Source organism: Nansenia antarctica (genome assembly GCF_963989245.1).
Source record: "Nansenia antarctica genome assembly, chromosome: 8".
NCBI classification, from domain to species: domain Eukaryota; kingdom Metazoa; phylum Chordata; class Actinopteri; order Argentiniformes; family Microstomatidae; genus Nansenia; species Nansenia antarctica.
The window spans coordinates 9,909,673-9,925,341 of NC_137678.1; the positions used below are offsets into that span (position 1 = coordinate 9,909,673).

Consider the following 15,669-nt stretch of genomic DNA (forward strand, 5'->3'; position numbering starts at 1 on the left):
AGGGAGGTAGAGGCTGAGGGAGAGAGGCTGTTTCCACGCTCACAAACATCCTACAGCTGTGACATACTAGCTACCTCTACCTCAGTTCCCCTAGGGACACACTATTCATAGTTTTCATGTGATGTCACAGCATAGTGGAAACGCCCACCTGACGGGCAAAAGGCACTTTTTGCGGGCAAAACCCACGGGCAAAACCCACTTTTTGCGGGTTAATAACTTTGATTTCCCGTGGGTTAGGAAAATAATTCCAACGTGTCCGGAAAGAGGAGAAGCCAGGGAATCGAAAAGTTTTTGAATGGAGTCGATCCTCCACTCCTATCACCGTGGACACAGCAAGGAGCGAATTCCAGGGTAGAAATATCCCCTCGACCTGCTGTCAGCGGGAGTTCCGTCCAGCAGCGGTAGAACTCCCGAACGCCCGGTTGATCGAGTTTCGTATTAAAAGTATATCTTCTCGGGGTGTCAGCGAGGTGATTAAGGGCTCAAAATGACCGTATACTGATGGTGAATTTAGCAATAATAGTCTTGTATTTGTACCACCTCCATAACCGGTGTTATTCACGGAGAAAGCGGTCAAGGACGCACCTTTTGCGGGTTAATAACTTTGATTCTCCGGGGGTTAGGAAAATAATTCCAACGTGTCCGGATAGAGGAGAAGACATGGAATCCAAACGTTTTTGAATGGAGTCGATCCTCCACTCCTATCACCGTCGTGTATCTTGATAGTTCTTCATGGGTGAGGTGGTCTAAATAGTAGGCAGACGGTAAATCGCCATGTTGAGCGATGTTGCTATGATACTTTTTGCCCGTCAGGTTGGTGGTTGCTAGGGAAGAAACCACGTGACTGAAAGCTATGAATTGGAAACTATAGACCTATGCTAAGCCACGCCCCAAAATAGAAATTGTCCAATCATATCACAGCGAAAGTCACTACAGGCAGAAAACTCGGACAAACAACTCGCTAATATCTGATGGTGAAAAGCTTCTAGACTAAATATTCTTGTCATCTTTAAAAAAACATGTCTATTACTTAGGCTACTTGTAAATCAGAAATGTTAACTCCGCCATTGTAAGTCATTGATTGTCATTCAGTCACGGTGGGTCAGTCACTGAAGTGAAAAACTTGAGCGAGCGTTGTTTGTTTGTCCGAGTTTTCAAAGGGGGTGTGGCTTAGCGATGGGTCTATAGAATGTTGCTGGTATTATGTCAATATGACTATCAAGTGAAAAACAAACGTCAGATCAGATATATAAACAGGTTGTTTTGATAAACTGGACACATTTTGGGAATATAAATGGTTACTTTCTCGCCTGAAAACACATCAACATATGACGCTTTACTCCTACTGTCCCACCTCGCTCCAGGGGCCTCATTTATAGAAAGTACTTTGGATCAAATTTGGTCTTACCCGTGTCGTACGTAGAAAACCACGTCAACGTAGTGATTTATACAATTTCAACGTGAGTCGATTTGACCGTGGAAACGATCGTAGCTCGACGTCGGGTATTGACCTTACATTACCTACTGGTTATGCGGAGTTATTACAGGCATGTGAGCCGCACTGCCTATACTGTAATTCATGCAAAGTGAATGTGGCTCGTAATAAAATTAACGATGTTAGCCGAGAAAATGAGTTTAATTCAAGATTTAAAGGGAACTGATGTTTATGATTGTATTTCAGTCTTTCTTTATATCCCTCCGGAGCTGTCAATCTCCCCTTCAACATGCCTAGTGCGTTCCACAACGGACCTTGCGCTAAATTATACTGGATTATTCTTTTCACCTGATAAGAATAAGACCATTATATTATTACAGTATAAGCAGCACTCAAGTTGAGGGGGGATGGCATCTTTGCGCATATTGAGTAAAATACTGTGGGCGAGGGGGCACACACATGCAATGACATTTTTACCAAGTTACGAAGTCACTGACGCTGAAGGGATGCTAAAATTGTTATAAAATCCACCACCTCCCCTGATTTTCTTTTACAACTTGAGTATAAGCATTTGCCTGGTTAGTTGTCATGATCAAACGTTAAATCACCCTTCTCTGCCCTCTCCCGCTTCCAGACGAACGCCTACCCTATATTATAGCACTTGGCTTAATTCAGCCGCTATAATTGAGCCGCTATTCACCTGCGTTCAATTTAAAGTATATTTGGTATTTATAGAAGGAAGCACGTACGCAATGTTAAACAAGCGCAGCTCGTTTCATAAATAATGCTTACGTCCGTTTAGAAAAATGTGCTTACGTGAAAGTCAAAGATGACTTTCAAGTACTTTTTTATAAATGAGGCCCCAGGTCTGTTGTGTATACAGTAATGGAGAAGCGTTTTTTTTTTGTTTTTACTTTTTATTGAGAGTAAGGCAGATGTTACAGATATAAAAACAATACTTTTCAGTTGTTCTTTTTTCTTCACAAAACACGAACATGTCCCGTGTTGGTCTGTGATATCATAAATGTTATGATTGTAATATTATGTCCCTCTCTAGAACGAGATGATGCATCTCGAGGGGTTTATCCTGATAAATAGATTCACAACATATGTCATCACTCAGCATCCAGCGCACTTGCATTGTCAGGGAGGGTTTTTAGTTTGTTGAAATAAGATATAATTGGGTTCCAGGTGAAATAGAAGCGGTCTTTGGACCCCCTAAGTGTGTATTTAATCTTTTCAAGATTCAAGTGAAGCATAAGGTCAGTCATCCATAAGGAGGAATTCTGTGGTTTGGGGGATTTCCAACAAAGCAAAATCCTCCTACGAGCCAGTAGAGTGGCAAATGCCACAATGTCTTTATGCTTGTTAATAATCTGTTGGTCAGTTGGCGCTATGCCAAAGATAGCTGAATAGGCGTTAGGTTGCAGGTTCAGATCTAGTGCCTGTGAGAGGGTCCTGAAAACTGCTGACCAATAATCAAATAATAAGGGACATGACCAAAACATGTGTGTTAGCGTTGCCGGAGCCGAGCGTTATGACATCTACTACAATTCTCATCTACGTTAGGATAGATTCTGGCTAGCCTAGATTTGGAAAGGTGAATTCGATGCAGGACCTTAAATTGGATTACGCCTAGTCTAGCACATGATGTGCTCCCGTTAACTCTCGTCAGAGCCTCAGTCCAGGAGTCATCGGGTATTACGCCTCCTAGCTCCTCCTCCCATTTCTCTTTAATTTTGTGGAAGGAAGTGTCTCCGAGAGATAATATGCTAAAATAAATACTTGAAATTAGGCCTTTTAGATTGGGAGGAATTTGGAGGATATCATCTATAGCAGAAGGTTGTGGTGCATTTGGGAAGTTTGGATCCAACATTTTTATGAAATGTCGGACCTGGAGGTATCGAAAATAACTTGAGCGGGGAAGGTTGAACCTTTGAGAGAGGTGATTAAAGGTCGAGAAGATGCCCTCAGTATAGAGATCTTTAAATTTGGAGAGACCGAGTCTTTTCCATAAGGCGAAAGCTTTGTCTATTCTGGTGGGGACAAAAAGGTGGTTATTGCAGATAGGGGCTAGGCTGGAGAAATCTTTTAAACCAAAGTGGCGTCGACATTGTGACCATGTATACCAACATACCATGTATGTACCAATTGTGATGTATTAACAACAACAGGGTTAGAGGTGTAGTGTGGGGCAGAGAGAGGGAGTTTGGAGGTAATCAAGGCGGAGAGTAATGTTGAAAGACATGACTCATTTTCTATTTCGCACCAAGACGGCTGTGGTGAATGGACCCAGTATATGATTTTCTGAATATTGGCAGCCCAGTGATAATAAAGCAAATTTGGTAGGCCCAGTCCGCCCTGGGACCGATGTCGCTGTAGAAGTCTTTTCTGTATTCTAGGGACTTTACCCCCCCAAATGAAAGATGATATGGACTTATCAATGGACAAGAAGAAGGACTTTGGGAGTATTATAGGGAGACATTGAAAAAGGTAGAGGAATCGGGGTAGAACGTTCATCCAAGAATACAGTTGATCTTCCCTGCCAGTGATAAATTAATGGACCTCCATTTCTGTAAATCCTCTTTTAATTTATTAACGAGGGGCGTGAAGCTTTTTTGATGTAGTTTAGAGAAGGACCGTGTAATATTTATTCCCAAATACTTGAAGCCAGATTTAGACAAATGGAAGGGCAAGTCACATTGTGGGATTGCGAGAGCTAGGTTGTTCACTGGAAAACATTCACTCTTAGTGAGGTTGATCTTGTATCCCGAAAAGCTACCAAATCTATGCAGCATCTGAACTATATGGGAAATGCAAAAAAAAAATGTGGAGCGTTTCCCGTTCGTAACTACCGATGCCTTAGGACAGGGGTCACCAACTATATTTGTCCAAGTGCCAGAATTTTTCAAAGCATACACTGTGGGGGCCGGACTTTAATATATATATACGTATATATATATAATTATTTTATTTAGTCATACTATTGTATATAGTACTATTAGCATACTGTTTAATATTTTCATTTTCTTACTAAATTAATGTTATTAATGATTATTAGCCTATTATCAGTGTGAACAGACTCCTGACACCTATTATCCAACCAGCCACCAGGGGGCAATCGAGATATTTTGGCGTGCTGTGTGCCAAACTAAGTGGGGATCTGAAAGAGGTTATGGACAAAACAATGAAAATAATTAACTTCATCAGAGGAACTTCCAGTACGCAGCATCGCCTGTACCGCAAGTTTGTGCTGGAATCTGAAGCCATTCACGAGGACCTCCAGCCTGATTTTAAGAAGTTGGCGTCAGAGGGGAGATGTTAGTTCTCTCATTAACAAAATGTGAGTATTGCAGACATAGGCTTTTATTGTTGCTATGTTAAATGGCATGGTTTATCCATTGTTAAAGTGTAATTTAATGACCTGGTTATTACCGTTTTATTTGATATAGGCTACAGATGCCAGGCGATACCAGGATGCCGCGGTGAACGTTTGACTGACCGACTTGAAAACAACATTTCTGGCAATGAAGGCCTATCATTTGCCATGCTATTTTTTTTATTTAAGTGATGTTAATCTTTTTCATTTTCTGACTGAGAAGTTAGTTATTTAAGTCACTGTTAATGTTACGAAATGTTAAACAAGAGCAACAAAGAGTGAAAAAATAAATAAAACGAAATGTTAAATAGGCCTATGAGTAGGCTATGTGAAAAAATAAAATACAACGAAATGTTAAATGAGAGCTATGAATTTGTCCTCATTCTTGCATGAGAATAGCGCTACGTCTGCCGCATTCCATTTAATAAAAGAGGGGAATTAGTTTCAGCTTCGCTACTGCTATTTAGTGCCCAACCAGAAGCAAGGCTGCAGCTTTGTGAATGAGGTAGGTCTGACTCCTCCTGCATTGTAAGAACTATATGAATCTATGTTCTAAACGGTATTTCCCTCATTTTCGGAAAAAAAAAAAAAAACTTAAACCCCGTAAAAACATGAATATTCGGCGGGCCCGATGGAAAGCTTTGGTGGGCCGCATCTGGCCCGCGTGCCGCCTGTTGGTGACCCATGCCTTAGGAGATGAGTATAGTAGTCTGATCCATGCAATAAAAGTGGGTCCAAAGCCAAAAGCTTTCAGACATTCAAATAAGTACGCCCACTCCACTCTGTCAAAAGCCTTCTCCGCATCCAGGGAGATAACCACCTTAGGTACCTCCCCGGATGTAGGAGAATGTATGACATTTAGAAGGTTTCGGATGTTAGAGAATGAGTGGCGGCCTAACATGAAGCCAGTTTGATCAGGGGAGATCACCTCGTCTGTGACGGACTCTAGATGCCGGGCGAGTGCTTTAGCTAATATCTTGACATCGCTGTTGAGCAGCGTTTCGGTAAAAGGGTTATGAATGCCTCTGTTAGTGTCTGTGGCAGGGCCCCATTATCCATTGATTCATTAAACATTTCTAAGATGAGGGGAGTTAATTTGGTTGAGATTTTTTTGTAGAATTCGATGGGGTATCCATCAGGGCCCGGGGCCTTACTACTTTGCATAGCTGTGATTGCATTCGAAATGTCGGTGTGTTGGAAGGGTAGTTCTAGTTCTGCTTTATGAACAGGGTTGATAACAGGGGCATTTAAATTTGTGAAGAAATGTTGTATATTGGTATCATCATTGGGTGCCTCAGAGGTGTACAATTTGGAATAAAATGCCCTGAAAGTCTCATTGATTTCGAGGGGGTCAGTTGTAAGCTCCCCATTTTCTCTTTTAATTTGTGGAATCTGTTGGTCAGAGGATTTACATTTTAATTGATGCGCTAACATTCTACCAGCCTTTTCCCCATCCTCATATACAAAGCCTTGTGATTTCAGCAACATACGTTCTGTCTTATCGGATGATAATAACTCATATTTGGCTTTGAGATTCAGCTTAGTTTTGTAAAGCTCTTGAGTGGGAGAGGCAGAGTATTGATGATCTATGTCAATCATTGAATTGAGAAGTTGTTCCTGTTCTTGCCCCCTAGATGTGTATGTAATAATGTCCCCCCTTATTACTACTTTAAGGGTCTGCCAGTGCAGGGAGGGAGAAACAGTATCCTCCCTATTGGTTTCCAAGAAATTGTCTATGGCAGTTGAAATCATTTGGCAGAATTCTTTATCTGTTAGTAGTGTGGTATCAAGTCTCCATGGAGCACGGTCAGAGTAGTTAAGTGGGAAGGACAGATCCAATAGTACTGGGGCATGGTCAGATTAAATTATGGTTGAATATTCTACGTTTTTGAGAAAGGGAAGTAATGTTCTGTCGATAAAAAAGTAATCAACTCTGCTTTACGAATGGTGGACGTGTGGAAAAAAAAGATGCATTTTTTATCATGAGGGAATTGGAAGCGCCATGGATCGACACATCCAATTTGGTCCATGAACGCTGACAACATTTTAGCCATCTTGGAGGGTTTCTTTGATTTTGGTCTGGAACGGTCTAAGGAAGGATTAATCATGCAGTTTAGATCGCCACCAAAAATAAGGCAGCGTGAGTTTAGGTCGGGTATAAATGAAATTACCTTTTCCATGAATTTCTCGTCATCCCAATTGGGTGCATACACATTGACCAAAAGTACCGGTTTATGGTAGAGGGACCCTGAGACAATGATAAAACGGCCATGCGGGTCAGATATAATATCAGTGGCGTTGAATAGTGTTTTCTTATGGATTATGATTGCTGTGACACGTGATCTAGAATTAAAGTCTGAATGAAACATTTGGCCAACCCCTGATTTTTTAAGTCTACTGTGATCTCTAACCATCAAATGTGTCTCTTGTAAGAAAGCAATTTCCCACTTTAAAAGTTTAAGATGTGCAAATATTCTGGTCCGTTTCAGGTCCATTCAAACCTTTAACATTCCATGAAATAAATCTTGTATTCGCCCCCCCTGCAGTCTGACTTCTATTCCGTGTCCTGTTCATAATCTATGAAATTTGTTTTGCAAGCGCGTCGCCTCGCGAACACAAACCGAGACGAGGTTAATTGCAACATTGTAACCTATTGTAACTTACTACACCCTAAATCAATGCATATAGAGGAAACACTGGAGGGAGAGGCTGAGGGAGGTAGAGGCTGAGGGAGGTAGAGGCTGAGGGAGGTAGAGGCTGAGGTAGGTAGAGGCTGAGGGAGGTGGAGGCTGAGGTAGGTAGAGGCTGAGGGAGGTAGAGGCTGAGGGAGGTAGAGGCTGAGGTAGGTGGAGGCTGAGGGAGGTAGAGGCTGAGGTAGAGGTCAGTGGTGAGTCCCAGTACCATACATCACCTCATTAAAGTCCACATGAGTCAGCTGATTGTTTTAGTCTTTATTGTCTCATAATCAAACTTTAAATTAACTCCCCCTAACACCCCCCCCCCCCACCCCTAACACCCCCCCCCCTCCCCTAACACCCCCCTCTCCCCTAACACCCCCCCCCCCCCCCCGTCACAAGAGTCAACTCATGGTGACAGCTTCAGTCAGACGGGTCAGAGCAGTCCAGGGGGCGTGGCTTCAGTCAAGGGTCCTTGGGTTTGAGAAAGGCGCTATACAAATCTAAGATTATTATTATTATTACTATTATTAAGGGGCGTGGCTTCAGTCCAGGGGGTGTGGCTTCAGGCCCATCCTCTCTCTGTATTGGTCCATGTAGGGCTGGGCCGCCGCCCACACCTGAGGAGACACACAGGGGTGATCTACTTCCTGTCTGAGTGATCTACTACATCCTGTGTGTGTGTGTGTGTACCTTCTGTTCTCTGAGGAGTGTGTGTGTTTGTGTGTGTGTGTGTGTGTGTGTGTGTGTACCTTCTGTTCTCTGAGGAGAGTGTGTGTGTGTGTGTGTGTGTGTGTGTGTGTGTGTGTGTGTGTGTGTACCTTCTCTTCTCTGAGGAGTGTGTGAGCCGCCTCGATGTCAGGGCTCATCTGACGGTCCTTCTCCCACGGCCTGATGGGAAGAGATCAGGATGACCTGGTCAGGAAGGTTCTAGAACTCTCACCATGACCTCAGTTCTAGAACTCTCACCATAACAACAGCTCTAGAACTCTCATGACCACAGGTCTAGACCTCACCATGACCACAGGTCTAGAACTGGTGTTGGAGGTGACCTCACCTGACGACGGAGCGCACCAGGGCGTGGACCTCCTCCAGGGGGGCGGTGGTCTTCAGGGGTCTCAGGAACTCCAGGGCCTGGCAGGCCGCCAGCAGCTCTATGGCCAGAACTGGAGATAGAAAATCAACATTTTGTCCAGTAAATGTATTTCCAATGAGCCTATTCAAGTGAAATTTGCACCAGACTTTGGTATTAACTAAGACAGTCCAGACAAAAAAAGTAACATTAAAGTCCATATGTAAATAAAGTTGTGTAATAAAGTGGAATGAAACAGGAAAAAAGTATTGAACACACTAAGAAAAAAGCAGTACACCACAGCAAGGAAAGGCAAGGAACCAGCTGAAAACCATAACTAATTGGAGGCAACTCTACCTCCAATAATGTCCGCTGGGTTAGAATATGGGCCAATCCCAATTCACCCATACGGCTTCGTTTTCACCCCTATGGCTTCGTTTTGCGCGTTCACGTTTAGGGTAGGGGTGTCCCAATTCATATTTCATCGAGGGCTAGGGGTAAAGGGGAGGGCTATCCACGGCTTCGTTTGGAGCGATTTCAGGACCAGACTAGCTTCGAAGCCATATGGCTTGATTCCAGCATGCATTGCGAATCATCTACAGCAGCGGTTCCCGTTTAGGACTCACGGCCCACTTTACAGATCTCTCCAGTATTCGCGGCCCACTCAGCAGCGTGCGAAGCGCATGAAACGCGCACGAGCGCTCAAAACAACGACGTGGCAAAAAATTAATAATAATAGCGGTTAAACCATTAAAGCCGAGCGGCGATGTTTTATATAGCAGGTGATCAAATACCAAGATCGTAAATGTTGTATGTGTTCAATACGACCAAACATCCTTATGTGTGTGGGAAACTCCCGACTCCCGACTAGGGTTGCCAGATGGGCTCGGGTTTTTTTGGTGGAATTAGCGGTTTTAGACTGTGGTTAGGGTGGAAAATGTCGATCCCATCTGGCAACCCTGTTCGCGAGTCCGGGATGGAATGTAGCCAATCAAGAAGCGAGCTGACTTCTTCTTTTCGGATGGAAATATCGGCGCACACCACACACAATACGATCAAGGCTGTTCAATCCAAGATGTTTTATCTTTTTAAAATTAAAACGTTTTTGTAACAAAAAAACGTAAATCAAAAAATGTTTTGCCCATGATTTGGCGGCCCACTTGCAGTACTCTCATAGGTTGGGAACCGCTGATCTACAGAAATGTTATGTCGCTCTATTCAATGCGGAAATGTCATTTACTTTCTCTGTAATTACTTATTAATAAAGATTTGAAAAATTATGATAACCATCTTATTATCTTAGTTTAATGTCATTACAATGCATTATAGACCTTTTCTTTTTAACAAGCATAACAAAAAAATTGCTTTTATGTCGAGATGCTGTGTCTAATGTTACAGGCTGATTTGTGGACGACAGTCGCGCATATGACATATTTCCATGTCTGATGGCATATGACACCTACTAATGTCATTTCAATGCATTATAGACCTTTTCTTTATAACAAGCATAACAAAAAATCGCTGTTATGCCGAGGTGCCTATGCTTGTGCCTATGCTTAACACGCATAGCGCGCTCGGGTTTAACAGTAGAGGACTGGTAGCCTACCTGATCACTTCCATTAGACTACCAAAGCAGGACACCGGAGCACTCATATCTGCGCGTTTGTCACAGGGTGACAGTCACCCTGTTCCTCTGCCCCGGCGTCAGTCCAATGGAATCGTCAAGCACAGCCTTCCCCATAGAAATACATCGGTGCGCGATTCACATTTCAGAGATGTACAATCATGTTTATTTAGAAATAAATTGTGGTGTTTGACAGCGGATGATGGTAGACATATTTAATGTAAAGTTATCCATCTAAAGTTAGGCTGATATGTGCATGATAGGCGCGAATTTCCCCCCCTTGGTGGTATATGACACTATAGTTGTACTGCGGCACTTATTATACCAAAACAACCCGCAATATAATCCGAGCAGTTGTTATTATGTAATATTATCGATGGATGTGCCATTTTTGATGGAGGGCAGTGAGCGGGAGACTCATCAAGGACATGTAGTTAATTAATGCAGTGGACAGCAAGTCATGCAAGTCATGCATTTTTCCATGTTTCCCTTTGATGGCATATGACACCGTAAATTTAACTAAAGTTCAGCCGCGAAGTTGTTGCACTGTTGTCCTAAATCAGTGCAGACTGGCAGGGTAGGAGCACAGGTTTCATACAGGTTAGAGCGCCGTTATTCTGTCATGGTCTGATAATGAAGCATTGTTATTTTTTATTTGATGTCTTGTTTGATCGATTGATAGCGTAAAAGTGAAGTTGTGAATGAATCGCGAGCGTCAATGCTTTTCTATGATACTACTGATGACGTATCAGTCTTGAAGGGTTGTCCCATTTCATAGGGGTAGATTTCAACCCCTACGGCTTGTGGCTCTGTTCGAAGGCCTTGGCTCGAAATCGAGTGGCACTCGAAAACGAGCCATAGGGGTAGAAAAGGGAATCGGGATGGGGCCTATATTGATGGGCTATAAAGGGTTTTTTTGTTACCAAGGTGCCACACAACAAACATCTATGGATGATTAAAAGCAAAGAGCTGTCTCAACCTTCGCAACCAGATTGTTGCAAAACATGAAAATGGAATTGGCAACAGACGTATTTCACAACTTCTGAATCTTCCAGTAAGCACCATTGGGGGCATTATCCGTAAGTGGAAGCAACATCACTCCACCATCAACAGGCCACGCACAGGAGCTCCTCACAAGATTTCTGATCAGGGAGTCAGAAGGATACTTAGAAGAGTAGCCAAAGAGCCAAGGACCACTAGGAAAGAGCTCCAGAAAGACTTGGAGGCAGCAGGTACAACTGTGACAGAAAGGATAGTACGCAATGCACTCCACCACCATGGCCTCTGTGCACACTCAGCCCGCAAGACTCCACTACTGAAAAAATGTTGAAGCTCGTTTAAGGTTTGCCAAACAACATTTGGACAAGCCAGTGAACTACTGGGAGCACTACTGTACTCTGGTCAGATGAGACCAAAATTGAACTTTTTGGCTGTCACACAACATATCATGTTTGGAGGAGAAATGGCACAGCAAATCACCCAAATAACACTATACCAACAGTGAAGTTTGAAGGTGGAAGTATCATGGTGTGGGGCTGTTTCTCCTCTCGTGGTACTGGCAGACTTCATATCATTGAAGGAACAATGAATGGAGTCATGGAGTGGAATGGAGATTCTTGAGATGAACCTGCTGCCATCCACCAGGATGCTGAGGATGAGACGTGGGTGGACCTTCCAGCAGGACAACGATCCAAAGCATACAGCAAAGGAAACTCGCAATTGGTTTCAGAGAAAGAAAATCAACTTGTTGGAATGGCCCAGTCAATCACCTGACTTAAACCCAATTGAACATTTGTGGAAGCATCTAAAGATCCAGATTCACAAGAGGGCCCCCCCGCAATCTTAAAGATTTAAAGACAATCTGTGTAAAGGAATGGGCCAAAATCACATCTGAATACTGTGATGCAAAGACAGGAACTCTGTTCTGCACCTTTAAGAGCAGCAGTGTGGTGGACACACAGCACAGCAGCGTTGTGGAAGGTGTGGCCTTGTGATGTCACTGTCCTTAAGTGACACTAAAGTGGAGAGGTTGATAGGGGTCAGGCACAGGAGCAAACTCGCTGTTTCTTCAGCAATCTCTATAAAGATAGTTAGTGTCAGCGTACAGCACACCCACTCAGGTGAGTAGACAAGACCTGGATATTTGAAAGTAGACGTTAGCATGATCAAAGCTTTACCTGTATTCATCATCTGTGTTGAATACTTCTACTTTTGGATCATGTCAACTTTTTGAATATAAAATAAGTAGTAACATTGGAAGATGTTTATTTATTTATTTATTTTTACACTGAAATATTTATAGAAAAGATTGGGTTTGTGTTGCAAGGTGAACTTGACAAGTAAAGCTGAATCTTTTCTCAGTTTTATTATGGTCAGCTGACTAGCTCTGGTGTTATAGCTTTATGGTGTCACCTTTGGTCTCTCTAGTTTGTGATCATTTATTTAGAGACAGTTCAGTATGTAAAACGTATTGATTTGGTTGAAGGACTATTTTCTATGTGATGTAGAATAATGTTATAATTATTGGTCTCTGAATAATCTCATAAGACAGTCTTGACAGCTCCATAGCTGAAACTATCGAGATCTGATTGATTCCAGGAAATGTTTACTTCTGCATGGCCTGTATCAACGGATACAAGTTTGATATGGAGAGACAAGAAAGAATCTCCCTAATAACGCAGAGAGGTTTTCCAATTGTGCCTGTGTCTTGGGAAAGGAGGGTTTCTCCTCAGGGAGGTTTTACTATGAAGTGGAGGTGAAGGAGAAGACTAAATGGACTGTAGGTGTGGCCAGAGAGTCCATCAACAGGTAGAGGGTTTTCACACTGAGCCCTGAGGATGGATACTGGACTGTAAAGTTGAGAAATGGAAATGAGTACAAGGCAGCTGCTGACCCTCCTGTCCCCCTGTCCCTGAGAGAGAAGCCCCAGAAGGTGGGGGTGTTTGTGGATTATGAGGAGGGCCAGGTCTCCTTTTATGATGTGGAGGCCAGGACTCTGATCTACTCTTTCACTGGCTGCACCTTCACTGAGAAACTCTATCCATACTTCAGCCCTGGCCTGAATGAAGATGGTAAAAACTCTGCCCCTCTGATCATCTCTCCTGTCAATCACACAAACTTTTAACCTTCAATTAAATGAACTTGAATTGATCAAATCCATTGATCACATTAATAATCAGTCTAGTACAGGTCCCAGAGCTTTAGAATGGTGATGGTGAGGTAGCAGACTCGGCTGTCTGGCTTATTAAAACAAAAACACAAGTTGTCCCTCAGTCTATGCATGTGTGTGACGTAATTACATTTAACAGAATGTACGTTTGATAATAATGTTATTGATTTAATGGCTTGGAAAGGGAATCAGATGCTTAAAAACTGTTTAATAAGGGTGACTGTGATTGTAATATGAGAGAGAGAGAAGATCTATGTGATATTATAAGTTTGTCTAATGGTCTGTTTCTGTGGTGGTTTTATCATCACTGCATATCAAACATCAACAGCTGATGAATAAAGTCCCTGTTACCTGACACCTGTGAATGAATAACTCATTTATCACCGAGGTGAATAAAGTCACTCAAACTGTCATCATACTAGAGTACAGAGGGTGACTTTATTCACCAAAGATGCATAGACTATGACGCTTCATTTTGTAGCCAATCAAAGTGTTGTTGCTAGGTAGAAAACACATAAAACACTCTAGGTGGTGAGTGTTCCAGAACACTGTGATCTGTGGCAGAGAAAGACTTTACTCTGTAGCAACCTATGACCTGATAATAATAATAATAATAATAACTTTTTATTTGTATAGCACTTTTCCTGCAAACGTTGCAGCTCAAAGTGCTCCAATCATTATCTAATCATAATTTAATTATTTAGTCATTTAAAGGCAATATTAAAAATATGGGTTTTTAGTCTTGAACATATTTGCTGAGGTTGCATCCCTAATGTAAACTGGCAGTGCATTCCACAATTTGGGTGCATAAAATGAGAATGCAGCCTCACCAAATCTCTTCTTTTGTACATGTGGTACACAGAGAAAACCAGCGTCAGAAGACCTGAGAGCTCTATTGGGCTGATATGCTAGCAAAAGGTCTTTCAGATATTCTGGTGCTGTGCCAGTGAGACCTTTATAAACAAGCAGAAGGATCTTGAAATCTATTCTGAACTTAACAGGAAGCCAGTGTAGAGTCTCTAAAATAGGAGTTATATGAGCTCTTCTGCTTGTTTTGGTTAAAACTCTCGCTGCTGCATTTTGGACTAATTGCAGCTGGCCAATAGCGTTCTTCGGAAGACCAGAAAGGAGACCGTTACAATAGTCCAAACGGGTAATAACAAAAGCATGCGTTAACACTTCAGCATCAGCTTGCCGGAGAAAAAGCTTTTTGCAATATTCCATAGATGATAAAAAGCATTTCTAGTGATAGATTTGATGTGAGGCTCAAAGCTAGTGTGAACATGTATGTAGCATATGTACTAGTAGTCTCTCTAAGAGTCCAAGTCCAGTAGACCAACACACATCACTACAGCAGGTATCAAAGGTGGTAGATGCTAGACCACTGGACCACCCCAGGCCATGGTGCTAGACCACTGGACCACTGGACCACCCCAGGCCATGGTGCTAGACCACTGGACCACTGGACCACCCCAGGCCATGGTGCTAGACCACTGGACCACCCCAGGCCATGGTGCTAGACCACTGGACCACTGGACCACCCCAGGCCAGAGAACATGGTTTTTGGTCCTCCATGGCTGTGTGTTACCTTGTTCCCTGTGTTTCTCTACTTCCTGTTACCTTGCTCCCTGTGTTCCTCTACTTCCTGTTACCTTGCTCCCCCCCCCCCCCCCCCCCCAGGTCCTACCCTGCACCCCCCCCCAGGTCCTGTTACCTTGCTCCACATGTTCCACCACCCTCAGGGCCTTGCGTGCGGCCCACCCCCCCATGGAGACGTGGTCCCCCCCCCCCTTCCTGTTACCTTGCTCCACGTGTTCCACCACCCTCAGGGCCTTGCGGGCGGCCCACCCCCCCATGGAGACGTGGTCGTCCCCCCCTTCCTGTTACCTTGCTCCACGTGTTCCACCACCCTCAGGGCCTTGCGTGCGGCCCACCCCCCCATGGAGACGTGGTCCCCCCCCCCTTCCTGTTACCTTGCTCCACGTGTTCCACCACCCTCAGGGCCTTGCGGGCGGCCCACCCCCCCATGGAGACGTGGTCGTCCCCCCCTTCCTGTTACCTTGCTCCACGTGTTCCACCACCCTCAGGGCCTTGCGGTCGGCCCACCCCCCCATGGAGACGTGGTGTCCCCCCCCTTCCTGTTACCTTGCTCCACGTGTTCCACCACCCTCAGGGCCTTGCGGGCGGCCCACCCCCCCATGGAGACGTGGTCCCCCCCCCCTTCCTGTTACCTTGCTCCACGTGTTCCACCACCCTCAGGGCCTTGCGGGCGGCCCACCCCCCCATGGAGACGTGGTCGTCCCCCCCTTCCTGTT

The 15,669-nt window shown here is 43.9% G+C and overlaps 1 protein-coding gene across 1 annotated transcript in view; it reads right to left on the reverse strand.

Annotated features, from left to right (window-relative positions):
* Window positions 1–8,034: 8,034 nt before the first annotated feature.
* The window catches only part of LOC308163829 (histidine ammonia-lyase-like), a gene marked incomplete at both ends in the record, with an annotated part of 20,287 nt that continues 12,652 nt past the window's right edge, over window positions 8,035–15,669 (reverse strand). The window contains 3 exons of the mRNA XM_080538015.1: window positions 8,035–8,109; window positions 8,311–8,380; window positions 8,547–8,655. Coding sequence (XP_080394141.1) covers window positions 8,035–8,109; window positions 8,311–8,380; window positions 8,547–8,655 — 254 coding nt within the window. The remainder of the gene's footprint in view (window positions 8,110–8,310; window positions 8,381–8,546; window positions 8,656–15,669) is intronic.